Below are 23,661 nucleotides of genomic sequence, written 5' to 3' on the forward strand. Positions count from 1 at the left end.
CGCCTCGGGAACTCAATTGAGGAATACAGGAATTTCATACTGTTCTACATAGGACAAACACCCAGGCTTCATGGTGTCGGCTTTATAGTAAAAAAATACCTCAAAGAAAACATATTGAATTTTAACGGATTGTCTGAACGAGTAGCTATCCTGAATCTCTCATTTGACAAATTAAAACTATCCATTATTCAAGTTTATGCACCAACGGAGGCAGCGCCTGATGAAGACATCAAAGAATTTTACAAAACTTTAAATACGGCACTCTCGATGTCCAACCGAAATGTTATAGTCATGGGCGACTTTAACGCAAAAATAGGCCAAGCAAAGTCGGGAGAAAATTTGATAATTAAATACGGATACGGTACCAGGAACGGCAGAGGAGAAATGTTGATAGAGTTCGCATTTGAAAACAACTTGCCCATCTTGAACACTTTCTTCAAGAAAAAAGACAAGCGCAGATGGACCTGGAGATCACCGGATGGCTCTACAAAAAACGAAATAGATTTTATACTATCAAATCTCAAAGGCAATGTCACTAACATCGAGGTGATCGACTTACCGTTCTCGTCAGATCACAGACAGGTTAGAGCAACCCTGCAGCTGCAAACAGCACATAAAAAATCAAGAAAAAATTATGGCAACCAACCAAAAAGTTCATTACTACAGGATGACGAGATAAAAACTTACCTAGAACTTCTTAATACATCCATCAATAATTTAATGATAATTAACGAAAATACAGTTCAAACATTTTACGACAAACTAATCCACGCTATTACCACGAGTCAACAACTGGCATATAATCCAGCGAACCAATCAAAAAACAAAATTATAAATGACCGAACTATGGATTTATTAAAAAGAAAGTATGAACTACAGAAGATCAAACCTAAAACTAGAAGTATGAAAAATGAGTTAAGCGCTCTTTACAAACTTACTAGCAAATATCTCAAAGCAGACTATGAAGAACATAGAAAAAATATAATAGAAAAACACCTAACAAGTAATAGCAGCATGAAAAAGGCCTACAAGGAACTCAGAACTCACAAATCATGGATTACGAGCTTACACGACTCTACTAATATGGTTCATAATCGAAGAGATATACTTAAAATAGCGACAGCTTTCTATAAAAAACTATACAGTGAGAGCCGTATAGAAAACGTTACGCACATGAACGATATAGCCTATAATGAAGAGCCTTCGCATACTGAATATATTCCCTTCGATATAACTGAAGTTTTAAGCGAAATAAAGAAGCTGAAAAATGATAAAAGTCCTGGTTCTGACAAAGTATCAAACGAAGTAATAAAAACTGCGGGCTTATGTCTAGCATGCCCCCTGACAAAATTATTTAATGAAATTATAGAGAAAGGTGTCGCCCCCAGACAGTGGACAGAATCTACAATAATACTGCTATACAAAAAGGGAAACCCACACAACATTTCCAACTACCGTCCAATAAGCATACTACCATGTCTTTATAAGCTCTTCGCCTCTCTCATAGAGAAAAGAATAAAAGGAACAATAGAGTCGAGTCAGCCAATAGAGCAAGCAGGCTTTAGATCTGGATTTTCTACAATAGACAACATACACGCAATCGAAATATTGATAGAAAAATTCCAAGAATACCGGAAGCCGCTCTACATAGGCTTTATTGATTACAAAAAAGCGTTCGACAGCTTGACTTACCAGGCTATATGGAAAACATTGCTAAACTTAAATATAAACCAAGAATACATAAAAATACTGAAACATCTTTACGAAAATAGCACAAGTAAGATCCAACTAGAATCAACAGGTCCACCATTTGCTATTAAACGCGGTGTAAAACAAGGTGACCCCCTATCTCCGAAAATTTTCATAGCCGTGCTCGAGTCAGCCCTAAGCACTCTACAATGGAAAAATCTTGGAATATACATTCGAGGAAAGTACTTGAGCCGTCTGAGATTTGCCGACGATATAGCCATTTTCTCAGAAAGTAGTGCGCAAATGAACCTCATGGTGAATTCACTGAACGAAGCAAGCAAAAAAGCAGGATTAGAAATAAATTTTAGTAAATCAAAAATAATGACTAACCATATAGAAACTCCAATAATAGTAGAAAACACGCAACTGGAATTCATAAATAAATATATATATTTAGGCAAACAAATATCCTTTCAAAATGATAGGAACGAAGAAGAAATAGAAAGGAGAATTAAATTTGCATGGAACAAATTTTGGAGTATGAAAGAAGTATTGAAAAGCCAAATGCCTATGAAGCTGAAAAGTAAAATAATGAACACCTGCATCCTACCTACTTTAACTTACGGCTGCCAGACTTGGAAATTTACCAAGAAGGCTAAAACAATGATTAGGACTTGCCAAAGAGCTATGGAACGAAGCATAACTAATATCAAAAAAATTCACAAAATCCGTCACTCCATCATCAGGCAGAAAACAAAAATAATCGACGCCCTAACCTTCGCACTTAAAGCCAAATGGAAATGGGCCGGACATGTCGCTCGACTCACAGATGACCGTTGGACTGTCAGAATAACGAAATGGCCGGGACCTAAAGGATCACGAGGCAGAGGCAGACCACGTTATCGGTGGGTCGACGACATCATAAATTTTACCGGCAAAAACTGGCTACTGAAGGCAAAAGACCGATCAAAATGGCAGCACCTGGAGGAGGCCTTCACCGTAAAGGGTTCTTCTTTTAAATAAAAGGGAAGATATAATAAATAAACATTTTAAAATTGTAAAATTACTTAATTTATCAATTAACAAATTAAAATACTTATTACCTAATTAATTGTAAATAAGAAGAAATAAAAGGCTTTTTTATTTTTATTTTTATTTATTTTATAATGATACAGAACCACGAAAAAAAATGTCCGCACTAAAGTCCGAATCACCCTGTATAAAGCTGAAGAGTTTGGGCCGATGTGGTGGACTATTAGCCTCACACCTCTCATTCCGAGAGTGAGAGGAGACTCGTACTCAACATGTGGGTTATTAAAGATGATGATAATGATTCAAAAAAAACCACGTCGCAATCTTCCCATAGCAAGGCGTTTGAGTGCCCAAGCAGTCAAGGGTTCCAGAGTTAGGAACCCCCTATCATCTATACTAATATATAAAGCTGATGAGTATGTTTGTATTGTTTGTTTGTTTGCTTGAACGCGCTAATCTCAGGAACTACTGGTCCGGTTTGAAAAATTCTTTCGGTGTTAGACAGCCCATATATCGAGGAAGGTTTAGGGTATATATTATCCCCTTACTGGAACGGGAACCACGCGGGTGAAACCGCGCGGCATCAGTTAGTAGTCAATATTATATTGCAACAAGAATGTCTTGCAATCATTAGTATCTTCTCGGACCAAGGCGCGTTTGGAACCCTCGTAACTTTTATTTTAAATTTTTGTCTATTTTAATGTTTCGTTTTCGTTTAATGGTGGTAATAAAAATAAAAAAAAATAAAAAATAAATAAATAAATATACTTAAACAACTTCACTATCACTATCTAGCCCCAAAGTAAGCATACAGAGTAGCTTGTATTATGGGTGCTAAGATAGTTGATATTATAATATTAATATACAATTATATACTACATATAAATACTTATATAATGTATAAATACACACAGACACTGGAAAACACTCATGCTCATCACACAAATATTTTCCAGTTGTGGGAATCGAACCCACGGCCGTGGATGCAGAAAGCAGGGTCACTACCCACTGCGCCACGCGGCCGTCAAAAATGGTAATACCATTAGATTAAATTAAATTTTGACACATACCTGACGTTTCAAAAGTGCTTGTAAACTAAGCCTAATTGAAATAAAAGAATTTTGATTTTGATTTTTTGATTTTTATAAAGGGCATGCTCACCAGGTTCCGCTGGGTCGTTGGGTTCATCTTTAAGACGGGCACCCCCGCCTTTCTCCTTCTCCTTGATCATACCCCTACGTGCCTTCGCCAACTTGACTGTTCACAATACAATAACATATAATTATTATTTTATTTTATGCATTGAATATTTATAGGAAAAAAAATTAAGACAGAGCTAATAAACTAACAAATCAGTAGTAATTTTACACCTAATAACAATTTCAATTAATTAAAAATTGTTTTATAATAATTTTTATATAATTTTACCTATAATTAAATCACGTTTATTATAGGTAAACCATACAATAATTTTAATGTTTTTAAATTATAATTATTTTTTTTTGTTTTAATTTTTTTTATATGTACTTTCTGCAACATGGCGATCTGCTCATAGGCAATAAGCCATTCATGTATCTGATATCATCATATCATTCAAGGATTTCTTCGAGAACTAGTTTGCTGCAGATTCCCTGTCCGCAGCTTTGGCTTGTTATGGAATTTATAATGAATGACAATAAATTTGATAAACAATATATCGTCTTTTCTTTCGTTCTTTTTATTCCTAGTCCTAATTTATTTTTTGTGAAAATTGTAATACGTATTTTGTAGAATAGTAAATAAATTCGATTAATTATCAAAAAAATAAAAGTTTTTTAAAAACTTCAGCATGAAATGTTTTTTCCAACTTCATTTTTAATTTGTTTGTTATTAAACATAATGACTATTATTTTGGAGTCTTATTTCTTGATTAGTCTAGGTTACCTAATATAGTTTTAGTTTTTAAATACATCAGGGAAAGTTCAGACCAGTGTATTAACTGCTCAGTTTGTTTGCGATATAGGAGCTGGAAGTCATTGCGAGGAGTCAAAGATGACATTTACAACACTCTGGTTGCTTGTGTAACTCCAACATCGGTAAGTAAGTAAGGTGTTAGACTCAAAGTGAAACAGGATGTCGCTAGAAATTGTATTCCAAAATATATTTTACTTTATAACCAGAGTTTTAGTTTAAAGATTCCGATATACATTTTGTTTTCTGTATGTAAAATGCATAACTCAACACTTGATGATTTCCGTGAAATGCGAAGAATTATCATTATAATATAGATTATTTAGAAGTCTGTAATTCATACACTCAATTAAACTTTATTTCATTGGGGAACAAAAAAGGTGATACTGATACTAATCCTCATAGTCACTTGTCACTGTCCTCTCCAGTCATTTTTGCATCTTTGTAAATGAAGTACTAATAATAATTATAAACATAGAACAGCTGACTGAGCAGGGATTCTTTAAAACAGCAGGACTATGCAAGTTAAACCATTGGGCTATGTTGATATTCATAAAATAACAAATTCCTTTGAAATGCTAAAACTTTCTGTACTGTTTATCTTTATCATGTAGCAAACATGGAACTAAATAAAATTGACATTCATTATTAATGATAAATTTATTATAGAATATACTTAGTTTATTTTTAGTTAAGGTATTTTGTTAATCCTAATTATATATAACGAAAGATTAGAATTACAAAATCTTGAAAACCGCTAGACCTACAAAGATTAAATATGGCAGGGTGGCAGCTTATAATTGATGTCCACTACGAACAGATTTTATGTTAGGGCCGTATTAAGGAGGAGGAGGTAGCAGGTGTCCGCTAGTCAAGTTATATAATAATTAACTTATCCAGTAAAATGAATTTAACAACTACAGTATATAATAAAATATTGACATCCAAGTCTGTATAAAGTTTGTGTTGTTGTTGTTGTTGTCTCTAAAATTTCTATATTGACTGAACCAATTTTTAAAATTCTTTTGCCACAATGAAGCTTTATTGGTAATAGTTTTAGGCTATATTTTTTCTCACTTAAACTTGAGCTATGCGGATGAAACCGCTTGGGAGTTAGCTAGTTTAGATATAATTTGTTTACTTTTGGAAGTCCATTTGGAATTAGATTTAGTAGTAAGGTGTATAGTCACCTATAGACTACAAGCCCTTGAACAAAAATTACATGTGAAATGAACCAACATTAATACTGCTTAAAAGGCTGTTACTATATCAGAAAATAACTCTGAGCACTATGCCGCCATTTCTGAGCGGTACTGGTGAGTACGCGAGGGAACAGCAAGGCTTGCGACCCTTATCTTTCGACTCCGGAAATATGTGTATGACTCTGGAAATATGTACGGTGTTTACGGGTAAAGTATCTGTATATGTGTACAAAAGGAATTGCACAAATGCTGTACAGTAATAAATGACCTATTTTGCTTCTGCAATTGTCAACAAATTAAAATTTGTTCTGACTTCCGGCACCATTTTCAACATTTATTTTTAACCATCTTTAACACTAAACCAAGCCGTGCTTTATTAATTAGTCATAATTTATCATTTGTACCTGAGAAATTCCATTCACTCCCATACTCACCACTGTGCCGCTCAGAAATGACGGCATAGTGCTTCGAGTTATTTTCTGATATAGTAACAGCCTTCTAAGCATTATTCACATTGGTTCATTTCACAGGTAATTTTTGTTCAAGGGCTTGTAGTCTTCTATAGTATAATCACATTGGTAAAACTGGAGGAAAGTTCTTTAACCTGTGCTACAGATGAACATGCATCTGTGTGTATAAACTAAAGGTTCATTTAGTTACCTGCTCTATAGACATGCAGTTTTAACAGTACAGTCAAACTGTTCAGTTAAACTGTATATGTGTAGTGTCCGTCAGTTTTAAATGTAGTTTTTTAATGATATTGATTGAAATTTTAATAAGATAAAACTGTACATTTAAACTAGCAGCAGGTAAATAAATTAACCTTTAGTTTATACACACAGATGAAAGTTCATTACTCTTACTCATACATCCAAAATCAAACAGACTTACCTGAATTAATCAACTATTCCCAAAACAGATATGGGATGAAATTATAAACAAAAAAGGCTATTTATGAAACTTCTAAATTATTTTTAATTATAGGCTAAGCAGCTTTTGCTGATGTATTTAACTAAATGGTTCTTCTCCATATATTATTCACAGTAATTTCTAAAAGTGCTGTTTATGCGATTTTATCAATAGTTATTTATGCAATTTTCAATAATAAACTTAACTAGGAGCAAGCTATAAACTTTGTTTATTGTAATAAGGTGTTGGAAAGAAGACTTTGAATTCTATTAACAAAATTGTAGACAAAACGCCTTAAAAATAATCTGGTAAACAAACATGTCAACTTTTTTGCATCCTGTGAAGGGTTGTTTATTAACTTGAGTAATTTATGACTTGTAGAAGGTCAAAATTACAATTTGTACAATCAATACATGTGTTTAGATAGTTTAGGATAAACTACAGTACTGGTTTACTTACATTTTTGATGGACTTTAAGTGACACTCAATATAACGAGCCTCTCAAAACTTGCCTCAAGATCCTGAGCGTGGGTATAATTAGTTATTGGCAATAGATTCAACCCAGATCCAGTGCAACACATACTTTTCTTAACATCACACTTTGTATTGCTCCAGTTGATGTAACATAGGTTAGACAACAATGAATTGTAGGTCCTAAGCACAAGTAAACACTGTACTCTGTATACATACAACTACGTTACGATCCGTCCCTTTCGTCACGGGCGCAATAATTGGCACATGTCCCACAAATTCACTGCACGGCACTTCATTACGAGAATGTCATTATGCTGCAGTAAACTATCGGGTTCATATAAATAGAGATCCCAAAGAACCTTGGCGGTAGACGCGCGCCCTACACGCACCGGTCCTCGCCTACGATTCTATCCAGATACACAATTAAAACTTAACTATTTCACGAAACGCTATAAAAATTCCAGGTTCAGTCTCCATACATAAACAATAAGATAGATCGGGTGTAGACAGGCGCGAAGCATACAGAACGCACGTTTATTATGGCCGAAATTATACCGAACGCATGCCGTTCGAGCCAGACGACACCTTCGGAGAAAGCGTCTAACGTTAATTTATATCATCCGAGTGATCTAATTAAACTATAACGAGGAGTATGCAGTGAGAAACAAAAAATCGGGATCGCTGACATTTTTGTTTATGGTACATCGAGACGAGATCCAGAATCCACAAATAGCGAATAAACGTACATGATTACCGCCTCCTGACGGATTCTAGCACTTGATAACACAAAACACGGTGATTCTTCACATTTAGGTAAACATCGTCAGATTGTACACATTTAATTAATTTCTTTCTATCAGCATAGAACACAAATCACCACGCACACACAACATACATAATATATATACACCAATACACATGGGATGGATACTTCTCACTCACAAAATTTCCTTTTCTACACAAAAACAACAAAAGTCCGAGAATTGTGAGATATTTGTTCGGAAACTCGGACCATAGCATTCGAAAAGTTGATGCCTAATATCGATATTTTTGCATCGGAAACTGTTTTGTTTGTTTGTGTAACTATAATCTTTTTTTTGTTAGGTCCGCTATGAGTGTTCCCTAAATTTAATCTATAAGCATTTAAATCTTAATAATATATCATTTTCGTATTAACATGAATAATGAATAAATATTTTATGTTAAAATAAAATAATTTAATTAAATTACTTATTTTGACGTGAATAAATCTTTTGGATTGATTTCATAATAGGCGTCAATCCACAACAATAAATTTATTAAAATTGGGGATATAGTTGGATGTCTCAATTATTATTTCCATCTAAAATTAAATCACATTATTGTATAGTTAAATGTACAAAGACTGTGTTAACGTTATGCGCTACCATTTTGAGGTAATTTTGCTGTACTTCGAGATTACCATTTAGAATACTTACATAACTTTTTATTTGTTGTTGATTTGGACAAGCTACGACGTTCGTTTATGTTTCAATCGTTAGCTCTTGCTAAATCATCATCGATTGAATATATAAAACATAATAGTAAAATAGTTAAGCTACTAGACTGGGTTGAACTTGGCATCAACATGAATGGTGAGAACATTGCGGACGATGTAGTCATTAAGGCAGATACATGCTTGAAATGAGTACCATTCTCAATGATCTTTTATGAGTTTCTCAATAGGTGAGCCTGAAAATGCACATGGCAAAAACAAAAGCAATGTGTAATGCTCATGTATCGCTCCACTCAGTTATAGTTAAGAACGTTGCACTCGAAATTGAACGTTGCACCTAGGATATATGGTCCAGTTAGGTAGAATTTTGAGAAATTATTCTAATAAACGACTATGCTTGCGACTCCATTTGCATAAAATTCCATTTTTCATAAATCCTGCGGGAACCATGAATTTTTCTAGGATAAAAATAGATGCCGTCCCAAGTTATGTTTATATTTATTAGATAATGTAAATAGTTATAAATGATTATTTTAAAAACCTATGGACTTAATCAAACATAATAATGGTTATAATTATACCCATTGTATTTCTATTCGAAGTTTCAATTAAATCTTTTCATTAGTTGTGGCGTGAAATAGTAACAAACATACTAGCTTCTCCTTCAGTGTGATTTTCATACTTGTATACGACATCATATTGTCTTTTTAGGTACGAATGCTAAATTTCATGTTAACCAGCTAAAGAGTTTATTATTATGAAAAAGATAAAAAATACTCACATTCGAATACTTCAAAATTACATTAATTAATTTCTGGGGTACATCCCTAAATTAAGAAATAAACAATGCTAACAAAATATCCGAACGTATCGTCCATGTTTTCAATGTCATTAAAAATTCAACATGGCTTCTAAATTATAATTAATTAGTTATTAGCCTAGAAAAGGGCTAAAATAAGACGAAAGAAAAATGAGAAATATGTTTCAAGAAAAACTTTTTTATGAATAATACTTATTTCAATTCAATATTAATTATTTTCTCCTCAATTTTCTACTGATTTGAAGTTTGTTACCAATAAAGCCCCATCCACACTATCAACTTATGTTATTGGACATAAAATAAATTAATTGAGTGTATGATATTTGATTCCTGTAAGCAGTTTATAATTTAAACATAGGCAAAAGTTGTATATACAAAGAAGAACTTGTTAAATTTCGCCTACTATTATTTGTTAGGCACTATAGTAAAAAACCTTTGCCCAATTGTCAGATGCTTTTAGAAAAAAAAATTGTCTATGGTAAATTTTACGGTGAAGGGAGGAGGGGCAACGATAGATTTCGCTTCGTTGCCGTGTAATAAATTTCTAGTGATTTGTGATAAAATCATTATAAATGGATTGAATTAAGTGACATTACTCTACGCCATATGAGTGCATTGGATGGTTCAGTATCTGTTTCTGAAGACCGGCGATTGCATTCCGACCGCTCCCAGTGCGTAGAGTAGGTACGTCAGTCGTTAAGTATTTTTCATGCTGTTTGTACTACTTGCGTATAGTAGGGGCCGTGTGATAGTAAAAGCTGTTGGAAAGTGCATTCATACGGGAAACTGTCGCCGTAAAAACTAATCTCACGTTCCGTTTAATTTAGAGCGCAAAGTGTTAAGTGGCGGTATTTGTGCGAATTCGATGTTTGTGGCCATTTTTGGCTGTTTCTAATCAGTGGTATTTACGTGCAAAGTATCGTTTATATCGTGTCCTACGTGAGTATTGACCCCTATAGATTTACTAAGCTTATCACCCATTCACGTCATGACTATCTACACTCCACTGTGGCATGTTATTCTTAGGCTGATTTAATATTAGCTACTTGTTTTAGAACACGTCTTTATTATAATACAAATCCGGTAATAACTCGTAGTATTAGTAGTAAATGCTATGTTCATTGATAAAAGTTGGTCACATAATAGTGTAACATCACATTACATATAAATCATGCTACTACATAGATAAATGCTGTGAATGTAGTCATCTCTGATGACAATAATACAGTAAATCTTCAAAACCATCCCTTATAGTAAATAGAAAACAGGGTTCAATGACCACCAATATAGATAGTTCATGTTGATATATGTTAGATAGATATTTTTTGTTATTGCACACAAAATATATAAAAAATACAATTGAATATTGTATGTTTTATTAAAAAAATAACAGGTAGAAATACGCGCAAAGGCGGTCTTATCGCTAATAGCTATCTCCACCAGACAACCCACATTGTGAGATTCAAGCTAAAGAAAACGGATAGTGCAATTGTAAATAATTAATAAACTATATACTTAACAATTTACATACTAATAATACATACTTAAAATAGTGAGACATATATAAATTATATATAAGTTTATATACACATACATCATAATCGTAGATATATTGATTATTTTTACCTTAAGACATTTTATGCTTGTGTTATCCATGAATGAAGCAAAATAGGATTTTCGAGTCACTTTTTAATGTAAGCTGAGAAGTGAATAGACAAGTATTTGGTGTGCCGTTGTAAGTTAAAGATACTTTATAATTTTGTCATCCCAACATACACTATATTGAATGTGACCTTAAAATTGAATGTGCCAAAAAATAATTCAAAAAATGCCTCAAGCTTATGTTAAAACCAATAATATATTATGTTAAGCTAGCTGTTTATTTAGAATGGTGAGGTGAGGAAATACCAAATTCCAATATTTAGTGCTGCTAAATGTAAGTTTTGATAGCCCAGTGGATATGAGGTCTGCCTTCAATTCGGAAGGTGTAGGTACAAATCTGGTCTGGGGCATGCACCTCCAACTTTTCAGTTATGTGCATTTTTAGAAATTAAATATCATGTGTCTCAAAGGTGAAGGAAAAACTTCATGAGGTAACCTGCATACCTAAGAATTTTTTTTTTTATTCTCTACATGTGCTGACTATTGGCCTAGTCCAACTAATTTTGAGAGGAGACTCTTGCTCACAGAAACGAACAGAGAGCCGAATGTAGGTTGTTAATAATGACAATGATGATTCACTTCATAATATGCAATGTATAATTAAGTGTTATTAGAATAGATAACATAAATAATCATTTATATATAAAAATTAATCCATATTTTCCTTGGTCACGCCATCACACGTGAATGGCCATTTTTTTGATATGTTTGTAATATTGTCAGGAGAAGGTTCTTATGACAGAAAAAAAGGGGTGGGGAAGGGTAGTTAAAAGTTTACATCAAGTTTCACATGGATGAAGTCGTGGGTGTCCGCTACTATAGAATAAAATTAATCATTGGAAAGTTGTAGTTTTATCTATTATCCTGCTGACAATTCTTATTACAAGATATGAGTAATGTTAAGAAACAACTTTTGCACACCACTTTGCTTGTGTTTAACATAGTATTTGTCTATTAATTTGATTTAAATTATTGTGAGTGTTATTCATATTGATTTAAAAAGTGTGTTGCAAGAACCAGGTCATAACTAAGGGCTATTGTATGAGCTTGAAATTAGTTAAGCATACTCCGGTGTTGTATTATATGAGTTTTAGCTATGTTTTATAATAAATTATCAATTTAATGCTAAAGGTACACCTGAAAGTAAATTTTGTAAAGTTGATAAATTTTTTTTTGGCTCTTGGTGTATTTTTTCTGTATTGTTGAAAATTTTTTACAAAATTTTAAAAAATGTTAACAAGCAGAGGTGTTGAGGTAATAAATGCTTAACAAACTCTTATTTACATACTTATAATGTTTAGCGAAGATTATATCATTGACTCCCTCTATAAACTTGACTCAAATGTTTCTTGTATATGGACTAGCAATAATTTATTTAAAAATATTATTATAAACTAGCAGACGCCCGCAACTTCGTCCGCCCTTAGACCTCTTTAATCTAGCCCTTACAGTAGTATCGCTGTAAAAATAACTTCTCCTGTTTTCCCAACATTTCACTTCACTGCTCTGCCCCTAATTATCATAGCGTGATGAAAAGTATACTATAACCTGTCCAGGAATATGAAGAATAATTGTACCAAGTTTCGTTAAAATCCGTTGAGTAGTTTTTGTTCCTATAACGAACATACAGACAGACAGGTAGACAAAAATTTTACTGATTGCATTTTTGGTACCTAAATACCAGATATAAAATTTTAGTGTAAAAGGTTTACCTGCTTGACTATAGTACCTTAATAAAATACCAAAATTCCACTAAAAATATTATTAAGTTGTATGGCATTTACTGCTTTGTTCTTTTTGTGGGCCAGCGTCCATTGAATCATTTTTACAGCATGAATCATATTTTATGCGCCGGCCAATTTAAGGCGTCCAGTATTTTCGTACGTCCGCAGTCGCGTACAAAATTGCATCCACCGCACTAAATGCGTCTATTTTATCTCCACACTAGCTGACGCTCCGCGTTTTCACCCGTGTAGTTTTCGTTCCCGTAGAAATATATACGAGGATAAATGAGATAATGTAGGATTTTAAGCCCTAATTGGTACGAGAGATTTTTTAACGGACGTTAAAAAGTCTTTCAAATACAACAAATGCTTTCTAAGTATATCTTTGCCGGGCGATTTCAGTTATACTTTCATTAGCCAAACTCTAAGATTGCAGTAAATACAGTTGACATACAAAAAAACCTACCGGTTCTGGTTTAAATATCTTGAACAGCTGTTGGTATTTTAGAGATTTAAACCGGTTCTGTTATCAGTAAGATCGCTACACGCAAGCGATCACCACGCGCGATATTTTCATGCCAATTTCACGTGTCCCTTTTATTAATATCACTGTACTTTCGTACTCCACACACCTGAGTATTTCCATTTGATGAATGAATAATTAATATTCTTCTCTAGTTGATGACAGGATATTTAATATTCTTCTCCAGTTGATGACAAGATATTTAATATTTATCTCTAGTTGATGACAGGATATTTAATATTCATCTCTAGTTAATGACAGGATATTTATTATTCATCTCTAGTTGATGACAGGTACAGATTCTTCTGTAGTTGATGAAGGGATATTGAATATTCTTCTCTAATTGATGAAAGGATAAATAATATTCTAAGATTCTGCGATGGTCAGACCTCCGTTTCTTTGTAATTTTAGAAAGTTTCTCAGTTTGTGCTCGGCACCAGACCAGATCTAAAAAAATGAGATCCATCACTTTGAGTCCAGCATGTTACAGAAAAAAAATGTCCTTTATTAATTCACCAAAAATAATAAGAATTCACATTTGTTAATAATTATTGAAATATCTTTTATAATAGTGCATTTTTTATAAAGTCTTGCCCATATATTTGTTAACTGCGAACCAAACCATACTTAGGATAGGGGTTGGATATGGTAGGATTGGGATATGGTAGGGGTAGAGTAGGTGTAGGTTAGATTAGAGGTAGTTTAGTGGTTGGGTAGGTATAGGTTGGGAGTAGGGAGTGACGCGGACGAAGTCCCGCTAGTTATTTCACGCGGACGAAGTCGCGGACGTCCGGTAGTTATTTAATCAATGATCTTAGAAAGACCTTCTGGAAGGGTGTTTTGGCCTGAGTGTATCAGTATCTGTTCATGCCTGTAAATAATTCAATAGAGCCCAAATAAAATTTAGCTCGTCAAAACAGCGTTTTAGGTACATTCAGGTCGCATTTGAGGCTGGCTTAATTGCCACCGCAATTAACAGTGGAAATATGAAGTCAGACTTGGGACTAAATTAACTGATTACTTCAACGGTGGACTTTAATCAGCTTTATGCCTACTGGACGCTACTGTGGTCGAAATTCGACCGTAATTCGATAAATTGAGTTTGTATCAATTGGCGATATCGGGAGGTGAGTAGCGATTTATACTCGTATTTCACTAGCCTCGGACGTTTTTTGAAATATCGTTTTAAATATTAAAAAGTCGTGTTAGTAATGACTTAACGTGTTTTTTTGTAAAAAAGGAAATAGCTGATATATTTAAGTAATTTAATTTGCCTCGGAGTAAATATTTAAAAAATTCCGCGTGTCATATTTCGAAACTAATGTTGCCTGGATATTAATCTATCATCATTTAAAATTTCAGCTAAATCGGTGTAATAATTGCGGATAAAGTAAAGGGGTAACAAACATACACATTTACATACACAAACTTTCGCCTTTATAGTATTAGTGTCATGTAATATAGGTTATTAATTTTCTCTCTATCTCTAAATCTACTAGTATCTAGTTTTAATAGTACGCAATATTCTGACTTTGAATAGATTCTATGTGAAACCATTTATCTTTTAAATCGATGTTTAATGATTTAACAATTGCATAATTGGAAACCAATCTCAAGAGATTTTCTGTTGAAAATACATTTTTTCCTGTACCCCAACGCCGAAAAATGCAAACTTTTCAAATAAAACTCTGTAGTCGACTGGGAAATCATCTGTGGTCTTATTTTTTTTTTTTTAATAACAACGGGATTGTACACAGTGTTATTATTAAGTAAATGTCCTTTAGCGATGAAATAAAATATATTGTATGACCAAGGGCTTTAAATAAAATACTCTCTTAGGCCAGATACACACGTCTTTTTACAGTAGACGTCTTAGCATATAAGGTGCACGTTTTTTTGCAGACGTGTAAACGTTTCTATGAACAACTAGCGGACCCGGTCAAGCTTCGCTTTGACTTATGTGCGCTTCTTCCCTACCCCTACCCTACCCCTACTCTGAAAAAAACTACGTAAAAGTCATTGTCGTACTTCAAGGAATATTCTAAACAAGGATTTAGCCAAATCAATTCGACCGTTCTCGAGGTTTGAGCCTAGCAACACATTTACTTAGCGATTCATTTGTACTGTATGTCTTCTTCTATAATACTGACTTGATCCGCCCTTAGACCTCTTTAATCCAGCCCTTACAGTAGTATCGCTGTAAAAATGTAGTAACTTCTCCTATTTTACCAACATTTCCCTTCACTGTTCTGCTCATATTGATCGTAGCGTGATGAAAAGTATACCATAACCTGCCCAGGAGTATGAAAAATAATTGTAACAAGTTTCGTTAAAATCCGTCGAGTAGTTTTTGTTTAAAGAACGTACCGACAGACAGATAGACAAAAATTTTAGTGATTGCATTTTTGGCATCAGTATCGATTACTAATCATCCCCGGATTGTTATTTTGGAAATATATTTCATGTACAGAATTTACCTCTACGGATTTATTATAAGTATATAGATAAAGTACCTATACCTACTGTAAAAAACTTGGGCGCAAGATGATTAGGTATTTCTGGCTCGCTGTTAGTGTTGGGTAGGACATGACTTGAAAAAGAGTTTGTAAGTGTTGCCTCTTTTTTGTACCGAGGCAGTACAATGTCCCACTTCAAATGAGGCGAGGCGTACTGAAGCTTGGCACTACATTTGAATTTTGAAGTAACGAATACAAATGTCATATTTGAACTTTGTTTGAAGCAACGTGTACAAATGTCATGTTTGTACTAGTACAATAATATAGCTTAGTAATCATAGATTTACGATTCGGTACAAGTATTCTATGTTAGTAATAGTTTGTCTTACATACTGATATTAAATGCCAAACTTATTTTTAACCTATTTCATATATTTCAGTTTTTAAATTATTAAGTAATTTTTATTTTTATAAAATGTCAATTGAATAAATCCAAATTCAAAAAATAATATTTCTAAACGCATCGTATACTATTTCCGTCGCGTTAAGGGATATAGTACAAAATTATATGACAGGACCACAGAATGACGTCCCATTCGACTTTTGTACTAGTGTCTCGCTTTCTCTCGCGTACGAGTAAAGCAACTACCGCGACAGAAAATGTGAAGTAGTACATTTTTAAATGTTGAGCCGCTCTTACATTGTGACGTCATGTACGGGACAAATGTCCTGCCTCTTGTATGTCCTACTCAACGCTACTCGCTGTTCCGTGGTAGAATGGGGATGGAGGGACTAGATTGAAGAGTTTATGTGCGCATTATCCGAAATACGAGAAATGAAATGAAATTTTATTTGCCTAATACACGTATACAAATGGTGTTTTACAAGTATAATTAGTCACAGTGTATTACCATTAACATGGTGTGCAAATTTTACAATTTTATAAAGCACTGTTTAAGTAATATTATTTACTTACAATGTTATAATTGTTACTAATAAAATAAATACAATTAAGATTGACATTTAAATATACATAATTAAAATTAAATTATACGAAAATATGTCCAAATGAAATTACGATCTACCGCAGGAAGACATGTTAATTTAATAGTCAGATATAATAGAATCATGCATTAATATTAGATTACACAAAATAAATCAAATTAAAATTTATCTAGCGAGAAATTCGTCTAATGAGTAGAACTATTTATTACACAGCCAACGAAAGAGATTTGTTTTAAATATAGTATATCCTTAAACCTACCGTAACCGACCATCGCTGAAAGTCGCGACCTCAGTCAATTTATACAAGCTTCACTGAACTATCAAAGGATTAGAGGTGACAACTGACAAACGGCGGGCATTATCGGCCAAGAGCCGAGCTTAAACCGATTACCACCGTGTACTTGGAGATATTACTGAGAGTAGTTCTTAGCTTAATTTATGTTCAATTCCTTTTCACGGTTAAGTTATCGTAATTGAGTCCGAAAGGTAGCATTGATTCTTACCCGTTAGAGTTAGGCTATTGCCGTGTCGAGTTTACTCCTACCAAACCTTTTTTTTTGTTATTTTTAACGTGGGGAAATCCTCATGGAAAATCGCCACGGGGAGGCAAAAAGGTTATGTCGGACTTCAACCGACTAAAACCGACTCGTCGCCTGATGACTGAGCCACGGGAAAATTATGTAAACTACCGCAGCATTCCTACCAAATCTACACATGGGTTAATTTTCTTTATTAAACGCCAAATGATAAAGTAGATGGCCCACTTGTGGGACTAGCGTAGAAATAAGTTTTCAGTGTATGTTCAGAGTTAATCTCATAAATAATTAAATATTATAGTAGGTGGTTGGGTTTTGATCTGACTTAAGATTCTGACTGACCTGAGACTGAACTATCAAATGATTAGGGGCGACAACTGACAAACGACGGGCATTATCGGCATTTTTTTTCAGTTTGATTGTTATTTGTTGGACTTTTTCGTAATCTAAGTACCTACAGGCATTTTTGCTTAGTTAGACGGCAAGGGAAAAGATTGGTCTATACAGGGGCCTTGGCCATGTGGCACGTCAATTCTTTTTCTACAAACGCTAACGCTTCAAAAACTAAAAAAATGTACGGGAATGACATTCACTATCGACAGGTCACGTGATCAAGTTATCGATCGGATCTGTCATCTGTCATCATCCCATACATTTTGCTAGTTTTCAAAGCGTTAGCGTTTGTAAAAAGAGAATCGACATGCAACAGGCCCAGGGCTCGTAAACATTTTTTAATAAAAATAGTTGAATGAACTATAATACTCTTAAGTGACACTAAAAGAATATAACCCCATTGGTCCCGTGATTAGCCTATAGATTTTAAATCGGGAGGTCCTGGATTCGAATCCGGCCGTGGTTCGTGTTATTATTTTAATTCAGTTGTTAATGTTTACTGTAGTACTTACTTATATATTTTGTTTCAGGTGTCGCGAACAAGTTGAGTTCAGTGTAGTTAACCACTAAACATAATGACTTTACCTATTTAATATTCACCCATTTAGCTTTAAAGCTATAACATAGAGTCAGTTTAGACATGATAATAAGGCCACCGCAGACATGGACGGCGTGAAGAAAATCCACTCAGGAACACTGTATCGGTGAGTTTTTCATATTTTCTTTTAAATTACATTTTCACTAAAGGCTATGTTACACATGGGGAGTCACGAATGCGAGCGATATTTATTTATAGCTTGGCTTTGTTCGTAACACTCCCGATGGTCCGCGCGGGCCAGGGGGCGTGTAGCGATGAACGAAAAACCGACGACTGATGCACCTCACTTCCCCGCACGCACGATTTCACGGCTGCGCAGTTTTCCCCCCCGTCGGCCGCATATCATGGGAGTGTTATCAACGCTGTAGTGATGTTATGGCGAAAGAAATTATTGCTAGCATTCAAAAAACTCGTAAAATTATTGACAGATAAAATATATTCTATCTATTTATATATTTCATACAGATAATCTTTTTAAAATAAAAATGGAACCGATTTCAATGACGTATTTCAGTCATTTTGATTTTAACAAATTACTAAATTATTAAACCTATTTTCATGAAAATTAAATGCGACCAATGTGGAAGTATACTCTTTCAAACAAAAAAAAATTATAAAACTGGTTAATGAATGACGAAGTTATGGGGTAATAAACATTAAACAAAATAATAAAAAAAACATACGCTTCAAATTGAGAACCTCCTCCGTTTTTTGAAGTGGGTTAATAAATACTTTATATAATCTATAATATTAAAAAAAATATATATTTTTAATATTGATATGGTTAATAATTATATAATACCTTGAGACAGAAGGTCGCTTAAGCCGGATTTTCATTTGTCTGAAGTGTCGCGTTGAGACGCATAAGAACAGAATCGGATTTATACACATATTGTAAACGTTGCCATACAAAATGTATTATACCGATTCTGTTGTTATACGTCACGGCACGTCACGTCAGACAAATGTAAATCCGCCTTAAAATGCAAAAGTTGCGCCCGGATACGTTCATATAACGTCTCCGGTAGTGTAAAGAGGCTTTTATTGTGTTGGCATATCTTTTAGCCCATGTTCTAAAGTGGCACAAGATCTACCATTGACCTGACTAGATCTGAACACAGCGGAGTTAAAAATAGATTTGCATATACATTTCACTTTTTTACTACTAAGATTCGGTATCTTCTTCTAGTTTTATGTATTACTAGCGGACTCGCGACTTTGTCCGCCTGGAAATCAATGTAAATTTTCAACCCCTATTTCATCACTTTAGGGGTTGAATTTAAAAAATTCTTGAATCACATTATATTTCGAATTTTTTTTATGATTTATGGACAAATTTTTAAAACTGTAACTCTACTTTACTCTGTAACTTTCATCGTCGATTTTATCCCCTTAGGGGTGGAATTTATTAAAATCCTTTCTTATGCCTACGTCATAGCAGCTTTATGCATGCAAAGTCTCAACCCAATCGCTTTAAAATTGACAAAATTTCATACAAACTTTCATTCCTTATTTTATTGGTATCGGTATATATACCGAAGATATCCCGGGATCTTTCAACCGTACCAAATATTAGCCTGAATAAACAGATAGACAGACGAAATGTTTAAAATAAGCTTGTTTGTGTTTTGGTATCGCTTAAGTAACTATACGCACTTGGTAAAGCTCTGTTAGTATGAAATCACAGACATACACTTTTTTTTATTCTTTACAAGTTAGCCCTTGACTACAATCTCACTTGTTGGTAAGTGATGATGCAATCTAAGATGGAGGCGGGTCAACTTGGAGGAGGATGAAAATACACACCCCTTTCGGTTTATACACGACTAGCGGACGCCTGCGACTTCGTCCGCGTGAAACTCGATGTAAACTTTCAACTACCCCTACGCTAACCTACCCTACTTCTACCCTAACAATAAGTAAATTTTTACACCTTGTGTTCGAAAAATCCAAATATCTTACGGAACCCTATTTTTTTGCAAAAGAAAATTTAGCCCTTGTGGATAATGTAGCTTTCGAATGGTGAGAGAATTTTTAAAATCGGTCCTGTAGTTTTTTAGTAGTTTCATTACATACAAACAAACAAACATACATACAAACAAAATTTTCCTCTTTATAATATTAGTACAGAAGCATAGATATCTACACGATGCTGGTAGGCTGGTAACTATCCAAGGCCGAAGCCTCCCCCACCAGCGAGACCTGGACCAATTAAGAAAACCTCAATCACTGGGCCGGAGGCCGGTATTTATATGTAGGTTACTCTAACACCGCACATACCACTGCGTCGTGTGTTATGCTTGTATATAGTACACGGCATATGGTGAGCTGTACACCCTTTCTTTTTTAAGGGTTACAGACAGACTTGCTGTCTTTAGAAAAGGATACTGTTTGTAACTTTTAAATTTGAATAAATTTATTTTCTTTTTTTTTTTCTTCGCCACGGAGGCCGTTATTTATAAGTATTGATAATAACAAATTAGAAAACTTGTAGAGGCAGTCTTCGTGAACACATTTTAAACACTATCACTGTGAAACGTATGCCGCGACACATTAGAAAATCATTAACCTCATTTTGCTGCAGTTGGGTAGCGATGAGACCAACATTTATAGCTACTACTCGTAGACAGAGAGCAGTGATAGCCCAGTGGATATGACCTCTGCCTCCGATTCCGGAGGGTGTGGGTTCGAATCCGGTCCGGGGCATGCACCTCCAACTTTACAGTTGTGCGCATTTTAAGAAATTAAATATCACGTGTCTCAATCGGTGAAGGGAAACATCGTGAGGAAACCTGCATACCAGAGAATTATCTTCATTCTCTGCGTGTGTGAAGTCTGCCAATCCGCATTGGGCCAGCGTGGTGGACTATTGTCCTAACCCCTCTCATTCTGAGAGGATACTCGAGCTCAGCAGTGAGCCGAATATGGGTTGATAACGATGACTCGTAGACACTGACACGTCTCAAGTTCATGGCAACTTATTCGTGAACATACGATGTTTTTTTTTTAATTTTTATTCTTTACACAATCACATCTAATGGTAAGTGATGACGTAATCTAATATGGAAGCAGGGTTACTTGTTAGGAGGAGGATGGAAATTCACATCCCTTTCGGTTCCTACACATCTTATCGGAACGCTAAATCGCTTGGCGGTACGTCTTTGCCGGTAGGGTGGTAACCTCCCACTTCCACCGGAGAACGAACGGAGGACCTCCGTCTTGTAAATCCACCGCGCATACCACTGCGCCACGAAAGCCGTCAATATTTGATTTTCCTTTTAAAAGTCTCTAAATTCGGATCACTTTTTGCGTTGAATCTGTAGGCACGTAACATTTGCGTCAACGTTACTAATAAGAACTGCCAAAATATGGAATGCCCTTCCGGCGTCTGTGTTTCCTGACACGTATAATTTGTGCACCTTCAAGGCAAGAGTGAATAGGCATCTTCTAGGCAATCGCGCTTCATCTTAGACCTCATCATTGCTTTCCATCAGGCTTGATTGTGGTCAAGCGTAATCCTATACTACATTAAAAAAAAAACATGTCTATAGTATAAATGTTTTGACGGTCTCCGTGGCGCAGTGGTACGCGCGGTGGATTTACAAGACGGAGGTCCTGGGTTCGATCCCGGGCTTTGGCCGTGGCTAGTTACCACCCTACCGGCAAAGACGTGCCGCCAAGCGATTTAGCGTTCCGGTCCGGTACGATGCCGTGTAGAAATCGAAAGGAGTGTGGATTTTCATCCTCCTCCTAACAAGTTGAGCCCGCTTCCATCTTAGACTGCATCATCACTTACCATCAGGTGAGATTGTAGTCAAGGGCTAACCTGTAAAGAATAAAAAAAAAAATCATTGGTTTAGAAAACATAAAAGTATATGTTGAAAACTTCAGACATGAAAAGGGGTGAAAATAGACGAGTTTTGTCACAAAAATCTTTCAACATAATAATATTCCTTTAGTGAAACTCTTTTCTAAAGCTTTGATACATGAGGCTTTAATGTCATTACTCGTTTTTCCTTCAATGAGGTGCGGATTGAGTCTACTTCAATGGAGCGGGGCGTATTCATTCTGTTAGATCAGTGATTCCCAAAGTGGTCTATATCGAGCCCCAGGGGTCTATGGCAAACTGCAAGGGGTCTATGTCGGCGAATAAAAATTTGGGTGTTCATTAAATGAAAATGGTTTACACGATAGTGGATACATACACTGGACACATACACTGATAGTACCTATTTTTTACATCATATTATCTTATAATATCAAAACATATACATTAATTTAAAGTAACTATGAAGTAAAAAAAATATTATATATGTTTATAAAATTGTCTAAGTTGTAGGATACAGAAAATCAATATCAAATAAGTAGGGGTCTACCCAACACGGAAAAACATGGCAAGGGGTCTACGACACAAAAAAGTTTGGGAAACTCTGTGTTAGATCTACGAACTGCCTACGCCTGGATTCAGATGTTATAAGAATATCTTCTTTAGAAATACGTACCTTGGCTGAGCTATGCTATTATATTCATTTGAAATGTTAGTGAGACTAGTACTATAGAAAGACACCTGTTAATATGATATACCTACAGGGTGCTGGGGAGTATCTCCCACAACTCCAAAGTGTTGACGAGTCCAATTAGGAGGATTTTGACGGCCTCCGTGGCGCAGTGGTATGCGCGGTGGATTTACAAAACGGAGGTCCTGGGTTCGATCCCCGGCCAGCAGATTGAGGTTTTCTTAATTGGTCCAGGTCAGGCTGGTGGGAAGCTTCGGCCATGGCCGTTCCGGTACGATCTCTTGTACGAACCGTAAAGGGGTGTGGATTTTCATTCTCCTCCTAACAAGTTAGTCCGTTTCCATCTTAGATTGCATCATCACTTACCATCGGGTAAGATTGTAGTCAAGGGCTAACTTGTAAACAATAAAAAAAAAATGTCAAACTGCATAATATAAAAACAATTATATTTTCATACAAAAATTCCGACTATCCATGTAACACACGTCTCTATCCTTGCATTTAAAATTTTTAAAGTTTGGCTACGTCATAATTGGGGCACATTTTAAGATCTATTTACAAAAGAAATATTATTTAATCTTAAAATGTAAATTTTAGAACACACGTTCTTTAAACATTTTTAATTAATTTTCGGTAAAGAATATAACCCATGAGTTATGGCAAATACTCCCCAGCACTCTGTATAGACAATCTAGTT

The 23,661-nt window shown here is 34.8% G+C and overlaps 2 protein-coding genes across 5 annotated transcripts in view; one reads left to right on the forward strand and one right to left on the reverse strand.

The window, feature by feature from the left end:
* The window catches only part of LOC112044050 (collagen alpha-1(I) chain), a 39,541-nt gene extending 31,309 nt beyond the window's left edge, over positions 1–8,232 (reverse strand). For 3 of the 4 annotated variants that reach the window (XM_024079781.2, XM_024079782.2, XM_024079779.2), the window contains exons 1-2: positions 8,003–8,232; positions 3,883–3,978 (exon numbers count right to left, since the gene is read on the reverse strand). In XM_024079781.2, the coding sequence (XP_023935549.2) occupies positions 3,883–3,952 (70 nt within the window). In that variant the 5' untranslated portion in view covers positions 3,953–3,978; positions 8,003–8,232. Of the gene's footprint in view, positions 1–3,882; positions 3,979–7,241; positions 7,980–8,002 lie in introns of those variants that run through there. The other variant, XM_024079780.2, reaches the window with a different exon arrangement.
* A 1,799-nt stretch (positions 8,233–10,031) lies between these two features.
* The window catches only part of LOC112044052 (catenin delta-2), an 84,946-nt gene continuing 71,316 nt past the window's right edge, over positions 10,032–23,661 (forward strand). Inside the window, exons 1-2 of the mRNA XM_052889190.1 lie at positions 10,032–10,489; positions 18,380–18,553. Of these exons, the coding sequence (XP_052745150.1) occupies positions 18,513–18,553 (41 nt within the window). The 5' untranslated portion in view covers positions 10,032–10,489; positions 18,380–18,512. The remainder of the gene's footprint in view (positions 10,490–18,379; positions 18,554–23,661) is intronic.

The sequence above is a fragment of the Bicyclus anynana genome, chromosome 25 (assembly GCF_947172395.1).
Source record: "Bicyclus anynana chromosome 25, ilBicAnyn1.1, whole genome shotgun sequence".
In the NCBI taxonomy this organism is placed as follows: Eukaryota; Metazoa; Arthropoda; class Insecta; order Lepidoptera; family Nymphalidae; genus Bicyclus; species Bicyclus anynana.